The sequence below is a fragment of the Trachemys scripta genome, chromosome 2 (genome assembly GCF_013100865.1).
Source record: "Trachemys scripta elegans isolate TJP31775 chromosome 2, CAS_Tse_1.0, whole genome shotgun sequence".
Taxonomy (NCBI): Eukaryota; Metazoa; Chordata; order Testudines; family Emydidae; genus Trachemys; species Trachemys scripta.
This window is the reverse complement of record NC_048299.1, coordinates 59242548-59267223: the sequence shown is the minus strand read 5'-3', so window position 1 is coordinate 59267223 and position 24676 is coordinate 59242548. Positions and strand designations below refer to the sequence as shown.

The window sequence follows — 24676 nt, the reverse complement described above, 5'->3', positions numbered from 1 at the left end:
ATTTATTTAAGGCAGTGAGTTATTTAAGGCAGTGGAGTCACATGATTTTACATCAGTAATAAAATCTTCCTCCATGGTGTAGAAACTTCCTTACTTTTCTAAGCCCTTCCTCCTACCATGGAAATTCTTAGGCTGCTTTGTCTATGAGCAGTCAAGTCTGAAGCGATACACAACTTGCACAATACTTATATTTTTCAAAACCTGGGGGGGGGGGATAGTTTGTTTTTGTTGTCTCCTTTGTTGGGTGAAAAACTGTTGCCATGGCAACCGTCACCGACACTGCAAATCTGTCATTCAGGGTTTCCATCAAGTGTTTTTGCGCACACTGCAACCACCACTGTTATTAGACAAGCTATTAATTAATCTTCCTGCCACTCACTTAGTCACAGAAGTGACGTAGTTACCAATTTCTAACTCCAGGTACAGTTAGTCATGCCCACCTGTAGGTAGCTACGTTTGCACAATTCTTGGCTAAAAATGAAAGCAACTTCTGGAATTGCAAATGTGTACTGTATCTAAATTCTCGAGGAATGGGATTATTTAATCTTTAAAGAGACGCTTGATGCTGCATTTAAACTGTGTTCTTTACCAGCAGTCAGATAGTGGTCTGACTTTAAAACAAGTAGTTAGAACCCACCGTTTTGCTGTTTCTCTCTGACATTTGAAAATTATCCTAAAGCAGTTAAGTTAATTTCTGATAACATATAGCAGTGCAGTCCAACTACATTACCAAACACTTTCTTATAGATTCTGGACTCGTGTAACCAGATAACATGGACTATATCTGATGCTCATGTGTTTTTGGTTTGTTTCTCTTAGGAATCTCCTTGGGGCCCAGAAGATGCCATTGGAATGCATATGGGTAAACAATGACTCTTGCCTTTCTCGCCCATGTCTTCCAATACACTTTCTTAATTCCCTTTGGATGGTGTTCTAACTGAATAGACACAGAACAATCTGTCTCTGGGATCATGAGTGAAGAAAAGAGCTTGGGTGTGTCCCAGAAAGTGTTGTCCCCTTCAAGAAGTACCAGCAGTTGCTCCTCTAAGCAGGGAAGTCGACAGGTAAAGTAAACTTCACTAGCTCCTGTTTGTTTAGGGTGGGGAGGGGGACTTCAAAGTATTAGGAGAAATGGTCAGTTCTAGTGACCTTGTTGAACAAAATTATGTGTTTAAGGGTCTGTTGTGCAGTTGGTGGTGGTCTTTTTTTTTGGCCAGTAGCAGCATCTTGTCTTCAGTCAAGTGAAATAAACACACATTACTGAGTAGCAGATACTTATAACATTGGAAAGGGCAACCGGGAATTCAGTTAATACTGTGCTCTCACACCCTCTCTAGGTTCAGTGTGCCTATAGCGGGGTGGGCGAACTTTTTGTCCCGAGGGCCCCATCTGGATATGGAAATTGTATAGCGTGCCATGAATACTCATGAAATTGGGGGTTGGGGTGTGAGAGAGGGTGAGGGCTCTGGCTGGGGGTGCAGGAGGGTGGGAGGGGGCTCAGGGATGGGGCAAGGGGTTGGAGTGCAGGAGGGGATCGGGGCACAGGCTTCATGCAGCACTTACTTCAAGCAGCTCCCGGAAGCAGCGGCACGTCTCCCCTCTGGCTCCTACATGGGGACGCAGCCAGGCAGCTCTGTGCGTTGCCTCATCCACAGGTGCCACCCCTGCAGCTCCCATTTGCTGGCCAATGAGGGCTGCAGGGGCGGCGCTTGGGGTGGGGGTAGTGTCTGGAGCCCCCTGGCTGCCCCTACGCATAGGAGCCGGAGAGGGGACATGCTGCTGCTTCCGGGAGCCATGCAAAGCAAGCCCCCGACCCCACTCCCCAGCAGGAGCTCAAGGGATGGATTAAAATGTCTGAAGGGCTGAATGCGGCCCCCGGGCCGTCATTTGCCCACTTCTGGCCTATAGACTGCTGCTGAATGCTTGGCTTCTGTGGTTTGGTGCTTAGAACCCCTAAATCTTCCGTAGAGAAGGTCACCCCAGTGGTAGCATATTGTGTAGCTGCCTACTCAAGCCTTCAGAGGTAGGGGTGTGTGTGTGTTAATAGTATTTCAGTTAGGAGCATTCTTTATCTGCATATGTTGCCAATATTGATACTGAAAATCTGCCCATGAGTGCAGATTGTTGCTGTGGCACTAGGGTTGCCAACTGTCTAATCACACAAACTCGTACACCCCTGCCCCTTCTCTGAGGTCCCACCCTGCTCACTTCATTCCCCCTTTGCCCCCCTGTCGTTGCTCTCCTCCACCCTCACTCAGTTTCATGGGGCTGGGGCAAGGGGTTGGGGTGTGATGGGGGGTGCAGGCTCTGAGCTGGGGCTGAGGGATTCGAAGTGTGGGAGGGGGGCTCCGGATTGAACCTGGGGCAGGGGGTTGGGGTACGGGAGGGGGTGAGGGATGCTGGCTCTAGCTGGGCAGCATTTACCTTAAGTGGCTCCCAGTTGGCCCTGCGCCACTCCCAGAAGTGGCCAGCATGTCCCTGCAACCCCGCGCACCGCCCCTGCAGCTCCCATTGGCTGCAGTTCCTGGCCAATGGGAGCTGCAGAGTCAACATTTGAAGCAGGGCAGCGCTCAGAGGCCTCCTGCACCCCCAGGGATGTGCTGGCCGCTTCCTGGAGTGGCACATAGCCAGGGCAGGCAGGGAGCTTGCCTTAGCCCCGATGCATCACTGGACTTTTAGTGGCCTAAAATCTCCTGGTTTGGCTTCAGTAGTCTCCAGGAGATAGAGCCCAATTTTCAGAGACTCCCAGCAAAACCAGGAGGACTGGCAACCCCATGTGGCACCCAAAAGCGCTGATAAATTCATACAAAAAAACCACGGTCTGTGCTTCAAAGAGTTTATCATCTGTGCATTTAAAAAAAAAAAAATAGGAGTAGGTTTTTAAAGTGTGCCCACAAGTGTTTGAACTTCAAAGTGAGAGCGTGCAGATATCTGTGCTGCAGCCTCACAAAAAATGTGTGCTTATGTGCACTTGATCCATTATTCCCTATAAGTGAGTGTGAGTGGCTTTGTTGCAGTAAAGCTTTATGTGCACAGAACAGGCTGGTTGAGATTTTCAAAGCTGCCTCTAATTGAATTTCACTGGGAATTGGGCATCCAAATCCATTAGGCAGCTTTGAAATCTCAGCCACGATGTTTTGAAATGTTACTCCTTCATGCAAAGAGACCGAGGCAGTCTCGTCTCCTAAATGATTTCTGCCTCTTTAAGATGGTTGTGCTTGTAAGCAAAAGAATTGGATTTTTATAGCTTTGAGTGAGAGAAGCATTTGCTTTCAAGGTACTCTTTTTCTTTCAAGCCTTTTTTTTTCTTCATTATAAGGTTAACTTAAAAAAATTGTAAGATATAAATGAAATTTGTTCTTAGAGATAATGTCAAGCAAGCATTATTAGCACTGGATTTCAGTTATAACTTAATAAGATTTACGTGAGCATTGCTAAATCCCGCTAAAAGTGTACTGCATACTAAAAGTATTCCTAAGAACACGCACAATAAGGCTTTAAATTACAATACCCACTGGCAGGGCTCAGCTTTGCTGGCCAGAGCATTGGGGTAGAACTCACTATCCACCCCCACTCCATGCCTACCTTCTCTATTGGGGGGTGGGTGCGAGGGAGTTGGTGCTGTGTACTCTTACTCCTATGTCTACAGACTCAGCCTGGGTAGCCTGTACACAGGGATTTGGGGAAGGGAGTGTTTCTTATATGGGCATATAGTCGAAGCTAGAAGCTAGCCCTGAGTGTGGAAAGATTACAAGTCTAGCACATGGAGCATACCTTCACCCTACAAACCTTTGTCTGGGTTGTCTTAGGCCTTGGCTACACTTACCAGCTAGTTCGATGGCTGGAAATCGAAGTTCTGGGTTCGACTTATCGCGTCTAGTCTGGACGCGATAAGTCGAACCCGGAAGTGCTTGCCGTCGACTGCGGTACTCCAGCTCGGCGAGAGGAGTACCGCGGAGTCGACGGGGGAGCCTGCCTGCCGCGTGTGGACCAAGGTAAGTTCGAACTAAGGTACTTCGACTTCAGCTACGTTATTCACGTAGCTGAAGTTGCGTACCTTAGTTCGAATTGGGGGGGGTAGTGTAGACCAAGCCTCAGCCATCTAGCCTTCACCCAAGCCATGTTGTCTGTTAGGCACTGGCTAAATAGTTCAACTGCACCAATCAGGTCAGGTGAGATGGAGGTATAAAACTGGATGCCACCACAGTGCATGTTTCCTCCTCATAAGAATGAGACCTAGTGATAGCTCAGTGGTTTGAACATTGGCCTGCTAAACCCAGGGTTGTGAGTTCAATCCTTGAGGGGGCCATTTAGGGATCTGGGGCAAAAATCTGTCTGGGGATTGGCCCTGCTTGAGCAGGGGGTTGGACTAGATGACCTCCTAAGGTCCCTTCCAACCTGAGATTCTATGATATACCATCTTCCTGATTTGATTAATACTTAGACTTTTCTCTTCCAAAGAGTCTGATAAGTGTAGTCAATCATCCAGGGCTGGCTCTAGGCACCAGCCGACCAAGCACATGCTTGGGGCGGCACCTCAGAAGGAGCGGCCAATGTTGGGGTGGCAGAGGGCGCTCGACGGGTTTGTTTGTTTGTTTGTTTCGGCCGGGCAGCACGGGGGTGTTTCGGGGGGCAGGGTTTGGGCGACCCGGCCCGGCGCTCGGGGCGGCGCTCTTCTTTTTTGCCTGGGGCAGCAAAAAAGTTAGAGCCGGCCCTGCAATCATCACAACACTCTAAGTGAATGTTATCCCAATTTCACATATAGGGAAATTGGAGCATGAGAGTTGAGTGACTTGCCCAAAACCTCAGAGAAAATTAATGTCCGCATCAGAACAGAATTCAGCAGTGTGTTTTTGCTAGAATTGGTAGAACATGTGACCATTAAAGCATGCTATCAACCTGAGGTATGGAAGAGGAATGCTGAAAGCTGGGGCCAATACTGTGTTTATACAGTTGAAATGAGAATGTTTGTATGTATGTTTGTTTGTTTTCTTAGAAATGTATTCCTGAAGAGCATGTGTTATCAACTGTGGGTGGCAGTGAAATCTTTTCTGAAGGATTTTTTTTTAAATGTGGATTTGTAATTACTTATTGCCAGATATTTTTAATATAATTTCTCTCCCCTTTTTTGGAGGGGGCAAATATAATAACTTTGTAGACTTGACACTTAGAGTGCAAGCTCTACTCAACTGCCAGATACAAGCAGGAGATCAGGAGGCCTTCTCCCAGTACAGTCTATTCCTGTCAAAAATGCAGGACTTTGAATTGAATTGGTGGATTTTCAGCGTCAATTGTCAGAGTTCCCAGAAGTGAGCTTGTCTTGCCTCCTACATTACTGGTCCTCATTGTTTAACTCCACAATGATGTTGGTGTGCCATAAATGACTGATTCTGTACTAGACTGTTCCACAAAACAGATCTTGATTTGTATATTTTAAATATTTTTTTGATTTATACACAAACATTGTCTTTCCCGTTTGGATATTTTCCTGCTAATAACCAATAAGTGTGAAATACAAGAAATATAAAATTGGGGCTGACATCTGCTTTGACTAAGAGAGATGGCTTGATCACGTCTAACTTTTAAAAGTTAATATGTTAAGTATGACTGTCAAGTGTTCATGAAATTCAAAAAATAATGCAATGTTATGGAAAATATTTCTTTTCTTTCTGTTGCTTATGGGAAAAGACAGACACTTTGGACCAAATAGTGCAGTATTCTACACATTGTAGAGCAACTCAGAAGGGGGAGGTATTCTGCTAGATGACTTGCTGTTCATGTTTAAATAGAAATGTGTTCTGTTCTCTAACTGTTTTGGTGCTAGTGAAGAGATAATCGCTATAGAGCTCAATTTAAATGGGTTCTGAGGTTGATTCTCCCAGAGAGAGGGAGAGAGCCCAGAAAAGAAAAGGAGTTATGAGTCTTCACAAAATCTGCTCATGCACCCTTTAACGTGATGCTGATGATAGCCACGCTGAAAGTTATTTGGTGGGTTTTTTGGTAACTTGTGGGGGAGTAGAAATGTATGAGGCTGGATTATTTGGGGAGTTTCCCATGAATGGTACCGTCAATTGGATTTGACAGAAAACACATCACATTGCTAACTAATTGCCTTCTTCTCCCCAAACCCTTCTAACTGGTGAATAATTGCTGCATTCCCATCCCTGCCACTGTCCAGACATCAGTTAGACATTCCCCTCCTCCCCCATCTCTAGAGATAACACCAGTCCTTAAATGAAAGAGGCTGGTTATTTTTACTAGGCATTTAGGTTTCTTCTCCATCACTGATGCAGTTTTCTTAAATTACAGCATTTAAATTGGTTGTTTTTTGTAAAACATTTTTTTTAAACAAGGTAGTTTTATGAAACTATAGGAACTAAGATTGAAAGAAAAGATCCAGCAGAGCCCCGGAGGGACACTCCATTATTTTATTAGAAGGAGCCCCAAAACTATAGCTTACAATTTCAGATCCTCTGTGGGGAGGTGAAGAATATTGTTTCTAATCATCTGGTATTTTCCTCTTCTTTTATTCCAGTGAGGAATTTATTCCCTCTCCTCCCTGTATACCCATGTGCCCCTTCATGATCCGCTTCAGTCAGACCTGTTCTCTTTATTGTCTGCTATATCAAGACAGTTTTGGATGGCCTCCTCTTTCCCCTTTGCCTCAGAGTCTCTGTAGCTGATCTCACAGGACAGGACATTCCATTAATCAGATTAAGTGGAAAGAAACTATTACAAAGCACAGGGGAGAAAGGGATCTTGGCAGACATTTTGTGGAGTGCTGGGGTACGTGTTACCAGTTTCTCAAACTCAGGCAAGCAGGGAGTGCTACTGCAAGTGCACTTGGGCCCCAGAGAAAGGGAAATTGTTTGGGAGTGTGGGTATTGTGCCACTGGTGGAATAAGGGCACCTCCTGGGATCAGAGTATTTTAGTCTGATATGGTGTGACTGCTCCGCCCCACAGAGCAGCATATGGCACTGATGACACTTATGTAAAGATCCCCGTGATGCAAACCAGAGACTGTTATGGCTTGAGAGATTGGTTCAAGTGGGGTTGTGGAACTTTCGTTCTAGGACACCCTTCCTTCCCTCGCTAATCCTAGAGCCCTGTTTCTGGCAGCCTGAATACATTTGCAGCATTACCCTCAAAACACTGACAATTAATCCCTTCCCAGGAAATGGGACTGACCTTCACCTTTAAGGCTCAGTAGTTGGTGTGAAGTGATTTCCATTTCCACACCTTCCCCCGGTAACGCAATATAACATGTGCCACTAGGCCATAATTTTAAATATTTGTGAGGGAGGAAAAAACATTATCTTTTTAAAGTTTAAAATTGACATGTTCAAAATGAATAGTGTGGATGGGAAAGCAATAAATAAACTTGTGAAATAAGCAGATACAGTAAGGAAAGGCACTGAGAGAGCTATATTAAAAAAAAAAATCTTGTACTAAAAAGAAAATTCAGTAACTTTTTTGCCAAATTTATGAACCATAACATGCTTTAGTTGCTGCTGATGCAAAACCTTATCCTTCACGAAGCCACTTTCTATTTTTGGCACTTTAAAACATGCAGTACATCTGACTGCAGTTTATACTAGAAGGAAGTCTGGCACTGTCATCAGCTATATTCAAGCATCTGTCTGAGAGCCATTCAAACTCGTTACTTTCTTTTTTCCCAGAAACAAAATCTAGCCTTGAGGAGTTTCTGGTGCACTGTGTTGTAGAAAATCAGGGGGCTTTTATCTGATTTGTTAATTTAATGCCAGGTTAACAGTCCTTGAGACCAAAGTCCTTCATACCTGTTCCATGGCTCACCCAAACCACAGCAGTGCAAATTTCCTGTGCTGGCCTGCCTCAGTCCTTGGCCTTTGTTGTCACTGCTATCAGAGGTGATGGTTTTGCTCATTCTGTGTTGATGCTCATCCACAAGAAAGTCAATTTTTGTTCTAACTGTAGTCGCTTTCTCCAACAGCATTGCACTTTTGCACCCCGCCAGTTTGGACACGGATTGTGCTGCTGCTATCGACTTTTTTTTTTTAATGTAATTGAGCTTCTTCAAACTTAACCTTACTTTTGAGTAGGGTTACCATATTTCCACAATCAAAAAGGAGGACACTGGGGGGGGGGGAGCCCCACCCCATCCACTCCCTCCCATTTCCTGTCCCCTGACTGCCCCCCTCAGAACCCCAACCCCCCTGCTTCTTGTCCCCTGACTGCCCCCTGCTGAGAACGCCCCTAGGACCCTACCTGTCCGCTGACTGCCCCGACCCTTATCCACTCGCATGGGTGGCGGGGTTGTAGAAATTTTGGTGGTGCCCAGAACCCCCCCCCCCCCACCTGCCTAAGGCTCTGGGGAGGAGGTGGTCTGGGGTGCAGGTCCTGGGCTGGGGATTAGGGTGCAGGAGGGGTGCAGGTTCTGGGATAGAGTTTGGGTGCTGGGTGCAGGCTCCAGGCTGGGGCAGGGGGTGGGGGTGCAGGCTCTGGGATGGAGTTTGGGGGTGGGAGGCGGTGCAAAGGGAGGGGGGTGCAGGCTTTGGGAGGGAGTTTGAGGGCAGGAGGGGGGTGTGGGAAGGGGAGGGGGTTTGGGAGGGAGTTTGGGGATAGGAGGGGATGCAGGGGTGAGGGCTGTGGGTCTGGGGATGAGGGGTTCATGATGCAGGAGGGGGCTCAGGGATGGAGCAGAGGATTAGGGTGTGTGGGGATGAGGGCTGGGGGGTTTGGGACGTTGGAGAGGCTCAGGGGTAGGGTGTAAGGGCAGAGTAAGGGCAGCCTGTCTTCCCATTAGTGGATGGGGGCACTAGGACCCGGGGGCAGCAGACAGCAGTTGCTGCTGGCTCTGGCAGTACAGGCAGGGAAGGGAGAGGCAGGGAGGGAGGGGCCCATGGGGGGGGATGGGCAGAGGGGGGTGGCAGGTGGAGGCCGGGGACCCAACCAACACTCTCCCGCTCCCTGACCCGCCCCCTCCACCCCGGACTCCCCTTACCATTCTGGCTCCACATGTTTGCAAAACACGCTGCCCGGTGGGTCGGTTTATGTGTTACACAGGGCTGCAGACAGAGGAAGGGTGGAGCAGGGGAGGGCTGTGTCTGCTGGAGGCCAATGGGAGTGGGTCAATCGACCCAGCTGCCCAATCAGCAGCCGCACTCTGCATGGAAGGGAGGCAAGGGAGGAAAAAACCCCGGATATTTTAACCTTGTTACCAATTCCTCCTGGACGGCTATTTAGAGACGCAAAAGCCGGACGTGTCCAGGGAAATACGGACGGATGGTAACCCTAGTTTTGAGTCCCCAGCAGGGGTAAGAATCAGCAAGAAAACCTGCTATAAATGCTGCCTGCAGCTATGAAGAAATCTCATGCTCCCCCTCTACTATTTCAGACAGACAGAAGCCAGACTGATTTATTTGCCTTCGACTTAAGATCATTGGCTGAGCAGATCTGTCTAGCTGCAGTAGTTCCTTCTAGCAGCATACAATCACAGATCCTTTTTCTTTTCTTTTCTTCTTGAGATCAGACAAGCTGTGGATAAATTGCAGGCCACATCAGGTCCATTCTGTTCAGCATGGTGTGCTCTTTAAGGGGCATAAGATTCAGATCAAAGGAAAATTGCATCTTCCAAAAGAAAAGGAGAGACAAAGGAAATCAAGGGTTCATCTGGGAGTTATTTGATTCCTGGACCTTCTACATGTCTGAGGTCTTGCACAGTTGCTCAAGTGTTGATTATTACTGCAGGACAAGAACCCGCTAGTGCCTGTGTGATCACCCACCTCTCTCACCCTAACCATTTGAGGACTATAGAAGCTGCCCTTTCCTATTGCCACATATCTCTAGGGTCATTATATTTCCCTATGATGAATACAGGACACCTGTACAATTACTTCTATTCAAGCGAGTTCAATGGCAATCGTACAAACATTCAAATTAACATTAAGTTGACTGAGCCCCTCTTAAAAAGAAATACTGTGTAGTTGGCTTTTTTTATTTCTTTTTATCTTTAAGGCTTTAGGGCTCACATGGGGAGGGATGGCACACACACCCCTACATGCCTCCCTCCATGCGCACACATGGGGAGGGGTGACACACACATACTCCCCCTGTGTGAGAGAAGTGTATGGGAGTGACCAACCAACCCGACCCTCCCTGCCCAGTGCTTCTGCCTTCCATGCCTGGCTGGGCCCCCGGGACAGAGCCACCTCTTCTGGTACCTGGCACCACGTCTTCCTGAGGCAACACGTGGGGGGCACGCAGGATCATATGCCCCCCCTCCTCCGATTTCTGCCAGGGTTCCGCCAGAATGTGGTCAGCAGCAGCTTTCTGGCACTGTGCAAAGGGACGGGAGCTGCTTCCAGCTGCAGGGGAGGAGAAGGGTGGGGTGGAGGGATGACCTGGCCTGTGTCTTTGCAGAGCTCATCTCTCCCCCGCCCCACCACTCCCATGTTGCTGGAAGCAGCTTGTCCCTGCCTGCCTGCACAGTGTTGAAAGGCAGCTAACACCTCCAGGAGGTTGCTGGCCACCAATGTAACCCAGCCGTCTCCTGGCTACAGTGTGGGCAGGAAGGGGTTAACCCCTAAGGATGCATTGTGCACCAGGGTCCAGGGAGCCTGACTGCAGGGGCTTCAGCGAACCCAGCCTAGGGTGACCAGACAGCAAGTGTAAAAAATCAGGACGGGGGTGGGGGGTAATAGGCCTTTATATAAGAAAAAAGCCCCAATTATCAGGACTGTCCCTATAAAATCAGGATATCTAGTCACCCTAACCCAGCCAGAGAGGTGGCTCAGCAGGGAAGGGTGCCTAGGGGATGGAGCAGCCCCATGCTCCATAGGGACAGGACCTGGCAGTGGGGGGGACGGCTGGGGGGTGAAGAGGGTGCTAAGCCCCTGCCTTGGAGCTGCTGTGGAGCCTGCAGGTTCGGAGTGTGAACAGGGTGGAAATCGCTCCCTGCCCCCCACCAAACCAGAGCTTAGCTGAGGCGTGGAGAGGCTTCTCTGTACCAGCACTATGCGGGGCTTTGGCACGTGCAGGGCTTGGCTCCTCCTGGTCAGTGCCCCAGGTCAAAAGGTCTTGGGCTTTCCCGGGGCACCGACCCAGCCAAAGGCAGTGGGGGAAGGAAGGAGCCTGCCAGCCAGGCTGTTAATAAGCTGAGCTCTCTGACCAGGGACTGGTTCTCCGCAAAGCGCTGGGAGCGAGACGTATCCCACTCCCAGTAGAATGCGGAGGAGCAGCGGGGCTGGTGGCAAAGCAGGGAGAGAACAGCAAGAGGAGGAGCATGTAAAGGGTCGATGGGTGAGCAGCAGAGGCAACACATAACCAGCTGCCACCTGGCGCTGGCCCACACTCACCAGCCACTGCAGCAAGCAGCCAGTGCCAGCCAGAAATGGGACGTGGGCAGGGCCCTGCTGGCCGAAAGCCAGCACGCAGTGGAGGCTGCACTGACAGACTGGCAGGGGGAGCAGCTGGCCCCGCGTGCTGCATCTTCACCCCACCACCAGCCTTACACACCCACCCCCATTATCGGCCACTGGACCACCCAGCCACTCACCCCTGGTGGGCGGGTGGCTGGCGAGCAGGGATCTGGCCAGCAGCAGGACCCACTAGTACTGAAGGGGGGGGGGGGGGACAAAAAAAACAGGACAGTTTGTTTTTAAGAAAAAGTCAGGACATCTGGAGAAGAGCTTAAATACGGGACTGTCCCTTTAAAAACTGGACATCCAGTCACCCTACATATCTCTGAAAGTTCAAACAAGAATTCTTGTGACCTTAAAAGCATTTTCTTGCATTTGCCAATCCAGATTCCTCTTGGAGCTGATGCCAGTTCCAACTGTTGTTCAGATTTGGAGAAATATGAGATCTCAGAAGACCCCTCTCCTGATCTCAGCTTTTCAAACATTTTGGGAAATTATTTGCCTTCCAAAAGATTGAAGATCTATCTATCAGATCTATTCTCTGCTTATGCTTAACAAAAATGCAGGAACCCAGATGATCGAGGACTTCCCCACACTTGTCAAAAAAACAATCAATCTGTAGTGCATTAAGAAGGCTTAATGTTCAGTAGTAATTGTTATCTGATTTATTCCTTTTCATTATAGGTTGCTATCTAGTATGTTTGGGCTAAAGCAGTGGGCGACAGTTGCCATGTATAATGCTTGCTTGAGAATTTTTTTTTCTCTGATGGGAGTAATCTAATTGGTGGGGAAGCCAATAAAACTCTTAAGCAACCGGCTCATTCCAAGAATAAAAATCTGAAAATGTACTTGATATTTCTACAGTCTTTTAGCTACATTGGTAGGCTCTCCAGCCAAGGAAAACTTCAGTTAAATCCAGCAGCTTTTCTCTAGGATTCTTTTTCTTGAGCACCAAATCTGAAAGCAACCTTTGTCAAGCCAAACTTGGTGGAAAATTCCTCCTTAACAGGAAAATTTATCCACACACTAAACCTTTTGCAACAGTTAATATAATTGTGACATTTTAATGTATTCCTGTTACTTAACTAATGTAAATTGAAAATCACTGATTTCCTGTTCAAAACAGCACTTGCTGTCAACTACTGCACTTGCACTCTTGTCGCGTGCAGTGTTTCAGTTAACTACACGATATAACTGTATGCTTTTTGCCCAGTTACATGGTCTTATGTCCAGCTACTGTGCAAATCAGTGACCTAGTCAGATTACAATGATGAAGCTAGAATGAAATTAAATGATTGAACAGTGTGCTGAAGAATGTGCCAGAAATCTAGGTTTTTATGGTCTGCTTTACAGGCAATGATGCACTAATGAGATCTTTTTCAGTAGGAGTTTTTGCCCATATTGATATAAAGGTTTTATACTAAACTGTGGCATACCCTATGGCTATGTACTATATGTAAATAATCCTGGTGAGCACATATATTCAATGAGACATGGTGTCAGAAAAATTGCATTTCATTTACTTTGTGTTGTGTCTCAGTCTGAGACTCTGGTCTCCCTGGGTTTTATTCAGAGAAATGTTTTAATTCTGTTCTTTTTAATAATAAAAAAAAAAATCAGGTTTGGATTTTGTATGTTAATAGGACAGCTGGGAAGTTGTAGAAGGACTGCGAGGAGTCATGAATTATACCCAGGAACCACAGAAACAGGAAGGCTACCTGCTGAAAAAGAGGAAATGGCCACTGAAAGGCTGGCACAAGGTAGGAAAGAAGTGTGTATCTTAGGGTTAGTTGCTGATTAAACTTAACTCACTTGGTGTGTTGTCCTTGTTGAAAAGTTAACTGCAGAAGATGCCTTTTAGTGGAATATATTGTATCATTTCCTGCTCTCCTATAAAAGGTTTCTTTGCATTTCTGATTACAGAGATACTTCTTCTTGGACAGAGGAATTTTGAAGTATGCCAAGTGTCAAGCTGATGTAAGTCTGTCTCTCTCTCTCTCTCTCAATATTGTGGTATTTCATATGAATACCAGGACTTGGGTCATGTTGTGAAGAGGAAACAGAGATTTTGAATTTCTAACCTACAAGATGAATTAAAAATGTTGGTTCTGCCAACCAATGCATCTCTTCTCCTACCCTGCCTCAGGCATTAATGCTGATTTTTCTACGTAAAATCTTTTTTTGCAGGTAGAGAGAGAGAAGTTGCATGGCTGCATTGATGTTGGACTTTCAGTGATGTCTGTAAAGAAATCAACAAAATGTATAGATTTAGATACCGAAGAATACATATACCATTTAAAGGTAATTCTTCAAGGCAATCTTATTCTGTATCTTAACAATTAAATTGTAAAAATATTAAAACGTTGTGATGCACCTAGTGGGGGGGGGGGGGGGTGTGTTGTTGGCCTCTTAATAAAGGGTGCTGGAAATGTTGGTTAACTTGAAGGAAAAACATTTAAAATTCTGTAGCAGTTGTCAAGTGTGGGCAAACATTATAGTTTGCTGAGAAGCAAATGATGTCCTTTATTTTACTGTAGTTTGGTTTCTGGAATTCGTAATTTCTGTACAATCTTTCTCTAACTTTAAATTTTGTCAAACACAAAGTCTCATAGTTGGCAGCAATTTTTTATACTTAAATTTAGTTACTACTTTTTGTGAGATTAATGTGAGGAGAAAAAATGGACCAGAGTAATTACATGCTACTTTTGTATCTTTTCCATTATGTGAGCGTATTTGCACTTATCTAATCTATTAATAGAACATAATTAAGAAGGAATGTATTTATTTTATCTGTGGACTATGTTCTGTACTTTTAAAGTTGTAAGTTTATCTATTGATCTAATGGTCTAAATTGACTTAAAATATATAGCTAGTGTTTTTTAAATGTTAAAAAACCACCAAACCTATATTTAACTAAGATTAAAAGTCTTTTGAACCTTAAAAGCAAATAAGTTTGGAAGTAAAACTGAAAACATATATATACAACTATGGCATGTATGAAGATTTAATGCTGCCATGCTTCTGTGGGTCTAAGTTGAGCCTGTCCTCTGGACAACAGACTTACAAGACTTGTATTTAAGTTCACAATATTAGGCACCATTTAGTAAGGTACCCCTTTTTTAGGATAGCACTTAACTGTTCGCTTAAGTCCTATTGAAGTCAATGAGACTTAAGCATGTGCGTCAGTGTTGCCCTGAATAGGGATGGACTCAAACATTTGTTTGTGCTTTCCTGAATTGGGGCCTTAGAGATAAACTTCAGTTAACATAGTTTTCCTCTTAAGCTGCTCCATGAATTTTTTTCTATGTTGTATTCAGGCAAGTGAACAGTACTATTTAACAGGCACACTTTATTGATGCTTTGTCAAGAATTCAGAATCCCTTGTGGCCACCTTGTAAGAAATAGGAAAAAATAAGATCTAGTTTTGTCTAATAATTTAAGGTTGACTCCCTGTCATAACTTAACTATTTTCTGTAGGTGAAATCTCAGGAACTGTTTGACGAATGGGTAGCAAAACTGCGGCACCACAGAATGTATCGTCAAAATGAAATTGCCATGTTTCCACACGATATCAATAATCATTTCTTCCCAGCGTCCTCTACCGCAGACTCTGTACCCGGTGTGTTCGACTCTGTCTCAAGTAGAAAGGTAATGATGAGCTTTCATCAAGGATTAATGTAGCTTGATTTCTCTATCAGTTTGTGTAAAGACCGTAACTAAGTTTTTGGTTGGGTAACGGTTTGGTGTAAGATGTAAACAGTAAAATGGTCTAATGCAGGCAGTCTCAACCTTTTTCTTTCTGAGGCCCTCTTTTCCCCCCCCCCATGCTATAAAAACTCCACAAACCACCTGTCCCACAACAACTGGTTATCTGCATATAAAAGCCAGGACCGGTGTTAGGGGGTAGCAAGCAGGGCAATTGCCTGTGGCCCCCATGCCACAAGGGCCTCTGTGAAGCTAAGTTGCTCAGGCTTTGGCTTCAGCCCCAGGTGGCAGGGCTCAGGGTCCCAGGCTTCAGCCCCATGTGGTGGGGCTTTGGCTTTCTGCTGTGGGCCCCAGTGAGTCTAACAGTGGCCATGCTTGGTGGACCCCCTGGAACCTGCTCATGGCCCCCCAGGGGGCCCTGGACCCCTGGTTGAGAACCACTGCTCTAGAATACTGTAAAGTTATCCTGTTTTTTTAAAATATCATTGTTTAAAGTTTTATTAAAATATAATTTTCGTTTGCTTCATTTAAACGGTAACAAGGCCAGTATTGGAAAAGTTATAATCGGTTAATGGTTGCATAATAAATATCTTTGGTACACATGAATTTTGCTGTCAGAATGGGAAAAGTAACTAGATTTTTACTTTAAATTTAAGCTTTGTCCATTTATGCTACAGTGGTGAAAATTTGTGGGTTTAACATTAAAACTTAGATACTTTCATGAAATTTGCTATAAGAACTACAAAACATTAGCAATACAATATTATGATAAGTATTTAGGCTTCCTTTAAAAATGTGCAGTGATGATAAAACTGTAAAGCATAAATTTGCCAATGTGTTTAATTGACACACAATTTTCTTGGAGATGAGTTGTCCACAGAGATTCTAGTGTTAGCATGTATGCACCGCATGTGCACGAGATTGGATTCTTTTGGCCAGCAGTGGGTATTGGGGCCAGGCCTGCACTGTAGATATCCTTGTGCTAACCCCCCCATATGCGCACACTCTTCAGGGAATAAAGGGCAGAATGGGTCCCTTGGTTCCTTCGTACCACCTTCAAAACTCCTGCAGTGTTTGCCTGCTTTTCTGTATACTGTGCTAGTGTTAATTAGCTAATACTCTAACTAGTAAATAATTAGTGAGTTATTGCCCATTTTTTAAAAACAAATATCAGTTTAAGCTAGACGCACTCATCCTACCGATATAGCAGAAACTTTAAGACCTGTCAATACTGGCCACTTCTGGTGCCTACTCTGCATAGGATAGGGACATGCAGAGTGTTTTGGGGAGCATTTCACTCTTTCTCTAGCTACACCCGGAAAACTAGAGAAGCCCATCTAAAGCTGTTCCACCTTGAGAGCTCGATCCATCCTGCCTGGGACACTGAAGGAAGGTCGGAAATGGACCAATCTAATCTGGGCAGCCCCTTTCTATTAGTGCAGTGGTGGGCCAAGATTCTAATCTGCGCTCCCGGACCACTTCTTCTAAGAGGCTTCGCCTGCTATTCCAGCGTTGACAACTTCTGATGGGCAGAAAAGAGCACCACTGCAGGGCCAAGGTAGGTGCAGGTCACCTTTTCCCAGGCCTAGCAAGCAGAGACATAAGCCATCAAACTTCTGGCTTGGCTTGGTTTAAGCTTAAATTTAGGCTCAATCTCCTAAGGGCCAAAAGCATAACCAAGCCTCTTGAAGTACCCTAGTATCAATTACCAAGACCGCATCAGCAGTACTCCCAGAGTGTATGGACCTCTCTCTCTACTAGTTCTTCAGCATCAATCTCAACACTGAGTACCTTGGTATCCAGAGCCTTGGCACTGAATGTCTCGGTACCCAGAGTCCTGGTACTTATTACCTCCATACCAGTCATCTCAAAACAGTGTTCCCCAGTACCAGCTATCTTGTTACCCAAAGCATACGCTGTACCCAAGTGACTTAACTGTGAGCCCAGTACCCGAGTCACCCCTCCTTAAAAGATTGAAGGTGATGATTTTCAAGCGACCAGCTTCTGAGTTATCAGTTCATCATGTTAAGAAAGTATTTCCAGTGGGGTGGGCAGCCATACTCTAGAAAGGCTGCATCTTCTACTGTCTCCAGAGCTAGATCCTCCTCCCCGAAGAGGTAATATAGGTCGATTCAGCCATGCCATCTAGTGCAGTCTCAAATACTGGTAAGGCAAGAGTTGGAAAGTGAGGAAGAGCATTAGCTGCAAGGGGGGAAACATCTGGTCCTCCTTGCCATCTCCGCATCCTCCCTAAACAAGGCAGTGAATCCTGCTATGTTTTCCTCAGTGGATGGCTTCAGGGTGTTCCAAGAAAATGGCAGAGACCCTGGATATACTACTGGAGGTGGTACAGGAAACCATATCAACTCATGGACATCTAACATCTTTCCACATCTGGCAGGCTCACCAGGCCCATAAAATAAGGGGCGACTGGAGCCTGCAACATCTGTTCTGGTCACACCCAAGTGAGCCGATAGATCATTTTCAGATACTAGTCCCTTTCCAGGGAATTTAGATATTTCTATTCATACCCACTATTGGGTTGCAGTGGCCACTGTTCAGGAAACACAAAAACAGGGACCTCCCAAATGAATACCCTGAGAGAAGACCCCAAAGAAATTGCACCTCTTTAGGTGTCAGTATACTCATCAGCCAGCATCCAGATGCATATAACTAATTATCAGGCCCTCCTCTCCAAGTATGGGATAAGATGTCTAGATGGTAGATAAGCTTCCAAAAGCACATCAAGAGAAGATGAAGGTCCTATTGCTGGAGGACCAATTGATGGTCTCTGCTGAACACATTTGACATATGTAATATGGCCACATTGGTGACCATGAGTAGGTCTTCCTGGCTCTAGTCTCCCCTGGATCCCCTGGAAGGTCTAAACAACAATCAAGGACTTTCCATTGGTGGGCAGTGAACCTCTTAATTCTAGGATGGATGAGACCCTCCGTTCCTTGAGACTTGAGGGCAACTGTGTTCTTGAGACTGGAACACAGCGGCCCAAAGTAGGAAGCAAACATGTCAACAATCGTCCTTCAAGCAGTACTTCTCTGCCTAGTACTGTTGTCAGCCCCAGAGGACGTCAGAGGCACAAGAAAGATGTAGCTGAAACAGGAGAAGTAGAAGAAGTTCCACTAGAGATGACCCTCTGCCCCTCTCTCTGCTGTTGAACACGCTGTGGTGTCCACCAGGCAGCAGGTCTGATGCCAATAGCTGCACTTACATTCCTATTTAGGGTCATATTGTATTTTCCCACTCTACTTCCTTAAGAACCCTCATTCATGTATTTCTCCAGTTCAGGAGCTTCCCTCCCCCTTGGGACCTCCATATACTATTAGCAGGGTTGTTGGATTCTCCCCTCCCCTTCCCTGTTGAGCCAAAGCTATTTCAGAAGTCTGGGTGAACCTATTCATTCATCTCCCAGTATTCTTCCCCAGGCCTCGCTCGACCTCTGGGGAAGCAAAACTTCACCCACTTGATGGATTAAGGGCACTGTTTCTTTACAATGATGGGACAAAGTCATACAGTGATACAGAAACATACCTAGACTGTTTGTAGCCTTTGCAGGGACAAGGCCGGCTCTACCATTTTTGCCACCCCAAGCCAAAAAAAAAAAGGCGCCCGAAATGCCGAAGCCAAAAAAAAAAAAAAATCGACCTGGACTGTGCCGTCCCACGAATGGACGGAATGCCGCCCCTTAGCATATGCCGCCCCAGGCACGTGCTTCCTCCGCTGGTGCCTGGAGCCGGTCCTGTGCAGGGAGGGTCCTTTCAGACTAGGTAAATGGGTCTCCAACTGCATAAGGATGTGTTGTGAGTTAGCCAGGCTAAAGCCAACCCCCAAGCACATTGGAGCTCATTTCACTAGAGCTCATGAAGCCTCTGCTGCTTGTTTGAAGAATATCCCTATTTCTGAAATCTGTAAGGCAGCTACAGGGAACTCAGTTCACACCTTTACAAGACGCTATCCTTTTGTAGCGGTGTCAAGATCAAATTCCTGCTTTGGTAGGGCTATCCTGCGATCACTTGTTTAAGTAGGACTCCTACTACCCACCTTCGAGCAGAGACAACCGCTTGCTATGGGCGATCACTCGAAAGAATGGTTACTTACCTTACCTTACAGTACCTGTGGGTCTTTGAGATGTGTTATCTGTGTGGATTCCACGAACTGCCCTCCTTCCCCACTGCTACAGAAACCTACTCCTCCGGGATTCTGTATTGGCAAAGAAACTGAGGATCCACTCCACTCTTTATGCACGCGGGTGGGGAAAATGTAAGGATATCTAGAGCACAGAGGCTCCTCCAATAGGCACTGCTCCCTGAAAGAATCTGATCACATGCATACCAAGAGTGGAACCTGCGTGGATAACACAACTTGAAGAACCAGAGGTACAGTAACATAACTTGTTTGGTTTTAATATGAAATACTTTAGTGTACTTACAATTTATTAACCCAGTTTTGAAGTCAGTGGAGGTATGCCAATTTACACCAGCTGAAGATTTGGCCCATGGTCAATGTTCTATGTTACACATTTTAATAGCTTGTAGAATGTTTGCATTCTAAGGATTAACGTTCTTTTTGTGAGTCAGTGTGTCCAGCTAGACTGAGCTATAAAAGCGCTTGCTTCCTTCGCTGCCTCCTTTTGGCAACTTCCCCCCTCCATTTGTATATGACTTGTAGGGCAAAAGTAAGTTTCAGGTTATGAATTTTGGAGAAGTAAATGTGGAATATGTGTACAAAGTTGTTCTAAATTGTACATCTTTATAAACTCCATCTGTACATTCCAAAAGGTGGATAACATGTTGTTGTTTACTACATATGGCTGGCTACAGCTTTCTGCAGTGATTTAAAGAACTAGAGCAGCTGTATACATGAATTAATGATAAAGTTACTAATTGATATTTACTGTCTTGGTTCTGACTAAACAAGTTTTTATTTAATACTTATTCTAATGCCAGTATATAAAATCAATAGTATCAATAGATAGTGTTCAGTTTTCTTTCCACCCCCATAAGTAAAAAGGACTAAACAAAGGGAACAAGCTTATTAATATAAAGGCATGGAGGAGACTTTCATATGAAGATAGATGTAAGGCTTGTATTGCTTAGTTTAAGTTCCTCTGTTATTCTAGATAGGATAAGAGTAGGAATAATCCTAGGAATATGAACATTAGTCAGTTCTTCAGATAACATCTGGTGAAACTTGCCCCCCTTTCTTTAAAATCTTCCCAACATTTAAACTATTCATGGTTTGTTCCTTGTTTTGCTCAGTCGGAAATGGAGAGAACATTAAAGGCAGATGATGTGTTATTCAGTTTACTACTCTGACATAATTGGTTTCAAGTGTTAAACCTTTTTAAATCTACTTTTCAGCAAACCTAGTTCTTGTTGATTTTCTTCTGTATTTGGCTTTCTGTTGCTGCTAGCTGCTAGTCAGCTCACTCCCTTATTCAGATTTTCACATGTCCATAAGGGGTGGTATTAAATAAAAAATGTGCATTTCTGTGTTGGCTCATATATTTGTGACACCTTTGGTGCATGTAATCTTCACCAGCGTCTGAACCCGGTCCTCTGCATCTGGATGCCATAATGTATCTTCACCACAATACTAGATTGCCTTTGTATTAATAATTCATTTCTGTTTCTTTGGAACAGGCAGGCAGCATGACAAAACAGAATTCATTGCGAATTGGAAGTAGCTTACAGTTTTCCTGTCCAAGTAGTGAGTCCAGGATTCCCCCTTGGCTACAGTCTTCTGAGGATATGGAAAAATGCTCAAAAGGTAATGTTATCTGAAGGGACTGTAAACTATTAAGTTATTTCAGATTTCCTGAATGTAACTGGAATTGACTGACTGTGTAAGGGCTGTCCTCATGTAGTGTTTTCCTCTGAAAATGATGGTGATAGTTTTTTTGTTTGTTGGTTGGTTGGTTTTTTTTTTTTAAGTGAATTATGTCCACATTTTATAGGGATAGTAATTTTCGAGTACCTCCATTTTTGGGTGGCCAACATGAGACCTATTAAAGGGGCCTGACTTTTTCAGAAAGTTTTGGGCACCCATCTTCTGATGACCAGGCTTTGAGGTGTCTCAAACAAGGCACCTAGAAATTGAAGCATCCAAAATTCCTAGCCATTTTTGAAAATTTGGCCTTAGTGAACATCACAAGTGCCAGACATATTTACAGTCCAAGAGCTTGAGGTTCTTTTGAAGTTATTTCTCTATAGAACAAAAATACATGAAAAGCATCAGTTTAAGCTTGCCCCATCAATATGCCTCTATCCTGACCTAGAAGGACCCACCTCTAGGGGTGAGAAGATAGTACGGTCTCCAAGCCTGTGACATGATTGCCCTCTCCACTAAGGGGGCTGACTGTTACCGCAGTTTGGCATTAATCTTTGTGCTGCTGACACCAATCTGCTACAAACTAGACTGCAAAAACAAGTAAATCAAAGTAAGACTTTAACGGCATGTAAAAAATTACTTCCCGTGTCTCCATTTCTTGGGAGCAACTGAAAATATTCTCTTTCAAAACAGATCTCTCGTATTGTCACACATATTTAATGGAAATGAGCCAGCTGTTACAGAGCATGGAAGTTCTCCATAGGACATGTTCAGCACCTGCTATAAATGCCATGCAGGTCAGTTGTGAAAATTTATTACCGTATATACTCGATCATAAGCCTGTTCGTTTATAAACCGACCCCCCGCAACATGGATAAGTAAAAATGGAAATTTTTTATGACCTGTTCATAAGACGACCCTATAATTCAGGGGTCCGCAAACTTTTGCTCCTGAGGGGCCGGGACAGCAACTGGTGGAGAAATTTTTTTGGGGGGAGAAGCTGGGAGTCAGGGGAGTAACCCCTGTGACCACCCCCCACATAACCCCACCCCTAGCCTGGGACCCCAACACTCTCCCCATCCCATCCCTTCCCACCTTATCTGGGGAGGGCCGGGGAGGATGTCTCTGGCCTGGCTGGAGCTGCTCCGGCAGACCGGGCAGCGCAGCCACAGCCTGCTCCGGCGAGTCAGACCGGGTGGCGCGGCCACAGCCTGCTCCAGCGGACTGGGCGGAGCGGCCCTAGCCTGCTCTGGGGGGCGGGGCCAAGCGGCCCTGCAGCTGCTTCAGAGGCTGGGCGGGGGGGAGCAGTGTGGCCAAAAGCAGAGAGAAACTGGCCCTGCCTCTTCCCTTCTGGCTCTGCTGGCTGTGCTGCCTCTCCTTGCTCCCTCTGCTGGGGGGAGGGGCTGTGTCCCACCTCTCCCTCTCTAAACCCGTTCGTAAGCCAACCCCCTTCTCTGGTGCTTCCCTTTTTTACTAAAAAAAAAATTTGGCTTATGTACGAGTATATACTGTACTTCATGGAAGTGGGAGGTGTGTCAAGATATTGATTCTTCTTAGCAGTATTGTTTTATGACACCTACTGTTGTTCTTGTTCCCTGTGTTGTTAAAAGTGTGGATCTTTTGAAAGTCCAAAAAAGGAAAAAAGAACTCACAGGAGATGGCGGTCTAGAGTTATTGGGAAAGACGCTAAAGGAATGTTGCAGGTAACTGGAACAGTCTTTTTCCTGCCCCATCCCAACTTTCTCAAAATATTAACTTGCTTATTGATCTTTTCTTGCTCTAGCACTTTTAGAAGGATTCCAATTTCCTTAGATCAGGTAATATGTGAGATTGGATTTCACAGTCCCCTGGGACTCAAAATAGTCATTGAGCAAAATCCTGACGACTTTGACATCCATAGCAAAATTCCCATTGATTTCAAAGTGGCCAAGATTTCACACATGGTCTCAACTGAGCCTCCATTTCTGGGTCCAGAAGCCATTGCAAATCTTACAGTACTATTTAACTGTCTGTTTACCTAATGGCTTCCACAAATCATGTTGTTGGGGAGTTATGAGTTTAAACCAGGGTACAATAAAATTCTCTATAACACTCCCCAGACCAAAAATAATGTTTTCACTAAATTTTTGCCAAATCTCCAAGTTTGAAACCTTTGAGCATGGTCTCTCCTATTCTTTGGTTTGCCAAATGTATTCACCCAGATCACTTGGATCAATCGGTCTTCAGCTGTCACTAATACTGCGCCAATCACAACACATCCGCCATTTTTCTTGCACTCTTGCCTTCCTTCTCCGCATTCATCTGAGACGTTTAACAATGTCATCTTCCCATCTTCTTGAAGGCATGCAAAAAACCATTGCTGATCAACAGCTGTTCCTCCCATACTGTTGTCTAAGGCCTGATTTACATTGTCTGCAATGTAAATGTAAAACTTTGGTTTGTCATATTTTACCAACTGGAAATATCCTCCTTGCAGGTACCTACAGTATTTTCTGCCCCCATGCGACTGCATGCTTCCAATCCTAATTTATCTACAATAGATTTTGGGGAAGAGAAAAATTACTCTGATGGCTCTGAAACATCAGAATTTTCTAAAATGCAAGAAGACTTGTGTCACATTGCACATAAAGGTGAGTGAGATTCTGTGCGTTTCTTGTATGGCTATGTGAAGTGTCAGCTAAAATAATAGTGTGATATCTGAGGCTGGCTTATGTAAAAATTCTTAAGTCCTGGATAACTTCACATCTCATCCCCCTGCTTCCCAAGATGTGATGGGCACTGAAATCCGGTGGGCTCAGATCATTAAAAGAGTAGCTTAACTATAAATTACTTTCTTTTCTTCAAAACTTTAGATTTGGAACCAGAGAACAGTCTGAGCCCTGTCCAACTCCAGAAAATGTTATGGTTTCACATAATTAGAGCCCTGTACAATGCAAAATGTGTATCCACATCTGATAGGGTTACCATACATCCGGTTTTTCCCGGACATGTCCGGCTTTTCGGCAATCAAACCCCCGTCTGGGGGGAATTGCCAAAAAGTCGAACATATCCAGGAAAATGCTGGCCAGGCACTTCCCCTCCCGCGGCTGCTCTGCTCCTCCCCTGACTCTTCGGCTCTGTTTAAGAGCCGAGTGCTACGGGCTTTGGGCAGCCCCCATGCCTCTGGACCCTGCGCCACTGGGGCGCAGGGTCCGGAGGCATAGGGGCTGCCCGAAGCCCAAGCGCTACCGGCTTCACGGTTTGCCGGGCAACCTCCAGACCCTGCGCCCCCGGCTGGGCGCTTCCCCTCCCAGGCTCCAGCTGCGCTGGGGAAGCGCTGGCCGGGGGCGCAGGGTCTGGGGGCTGCCCGGCAAACTGTGAAGCCGGTAGCGCTTGGGCAGCCCTTTTTGCGTGGCTGGGAGTGGGAGGGCGGGGTTGGGGCAGGAAATGGGCGGGGCCAGGTCCCGTGGAGGGTCCTCTTTTTTTTATTTGTTAAATATGGTAACCCTAACATCTGATCCGCAATCCGTGGCTATAAAGCGAATATCTGCAAATTTGCAGGGCTCTACACGTAATACGTAAATTGAAACTCATTTCATGTATACTTTTTTAAAAAGTTGATTCCTTTTAAATTGACTTAGATTTTCCTTTAGGTGCTTTTCAGTTCATAATACACTCCAAGTGGTCTCTTTTCAAGGGCAGATCCCCATCAAACTCAGTGACCTCAGAGTAATAAGCCGGTCTA

General features: G+C 45.5%; 1 protein-coding gene across 3 annotated transcripts in view; it reads left to right on the top strand.

Annotated features, from left to right (window-relative positions):
- The window catches only part of OSBPL3 (oxysterol binding protein like 3), a 121682-nt gene that overhangs the window by 48705 nt on the left and 48301 nt on the right, over positions 1-24676 (top strand). For all 3 annotated transcript variants that reach the window (XM_034760653.1, XM_034760651.1, XM_034760652.1), the window contains exons 2-10: positions 820-1064; positions 13044-13160; positions 13324-13377; positions 13588-13701; positions 14878-15048; positions 20766-20892; positions 21646-21749; positions 22563-22655; positions 23429-23582. In XM_034760653.1, coding sequence (XP_034616544.1) covers positions 972-1064; positions 13044-13160; positions 13324-13377; positions 13588-13701; positions 14878-15048; positions 20766-20892; positions 21646-21749; positions 22563-22655; positions 23429-23582 — 1027 coding nt within the window. In that variant the 5' untranslated portion in view covers positions 820-971. The remainder of the gene's footprint in view (positions 1-819; positions 1065-13043; positions 13161-13323; positions 13378-13587; positions 13702-14877; positions 15049-20765; positions 20893-21645; positions 21750-22562; positions 22656-23428; positions 23583-24676) is intronic.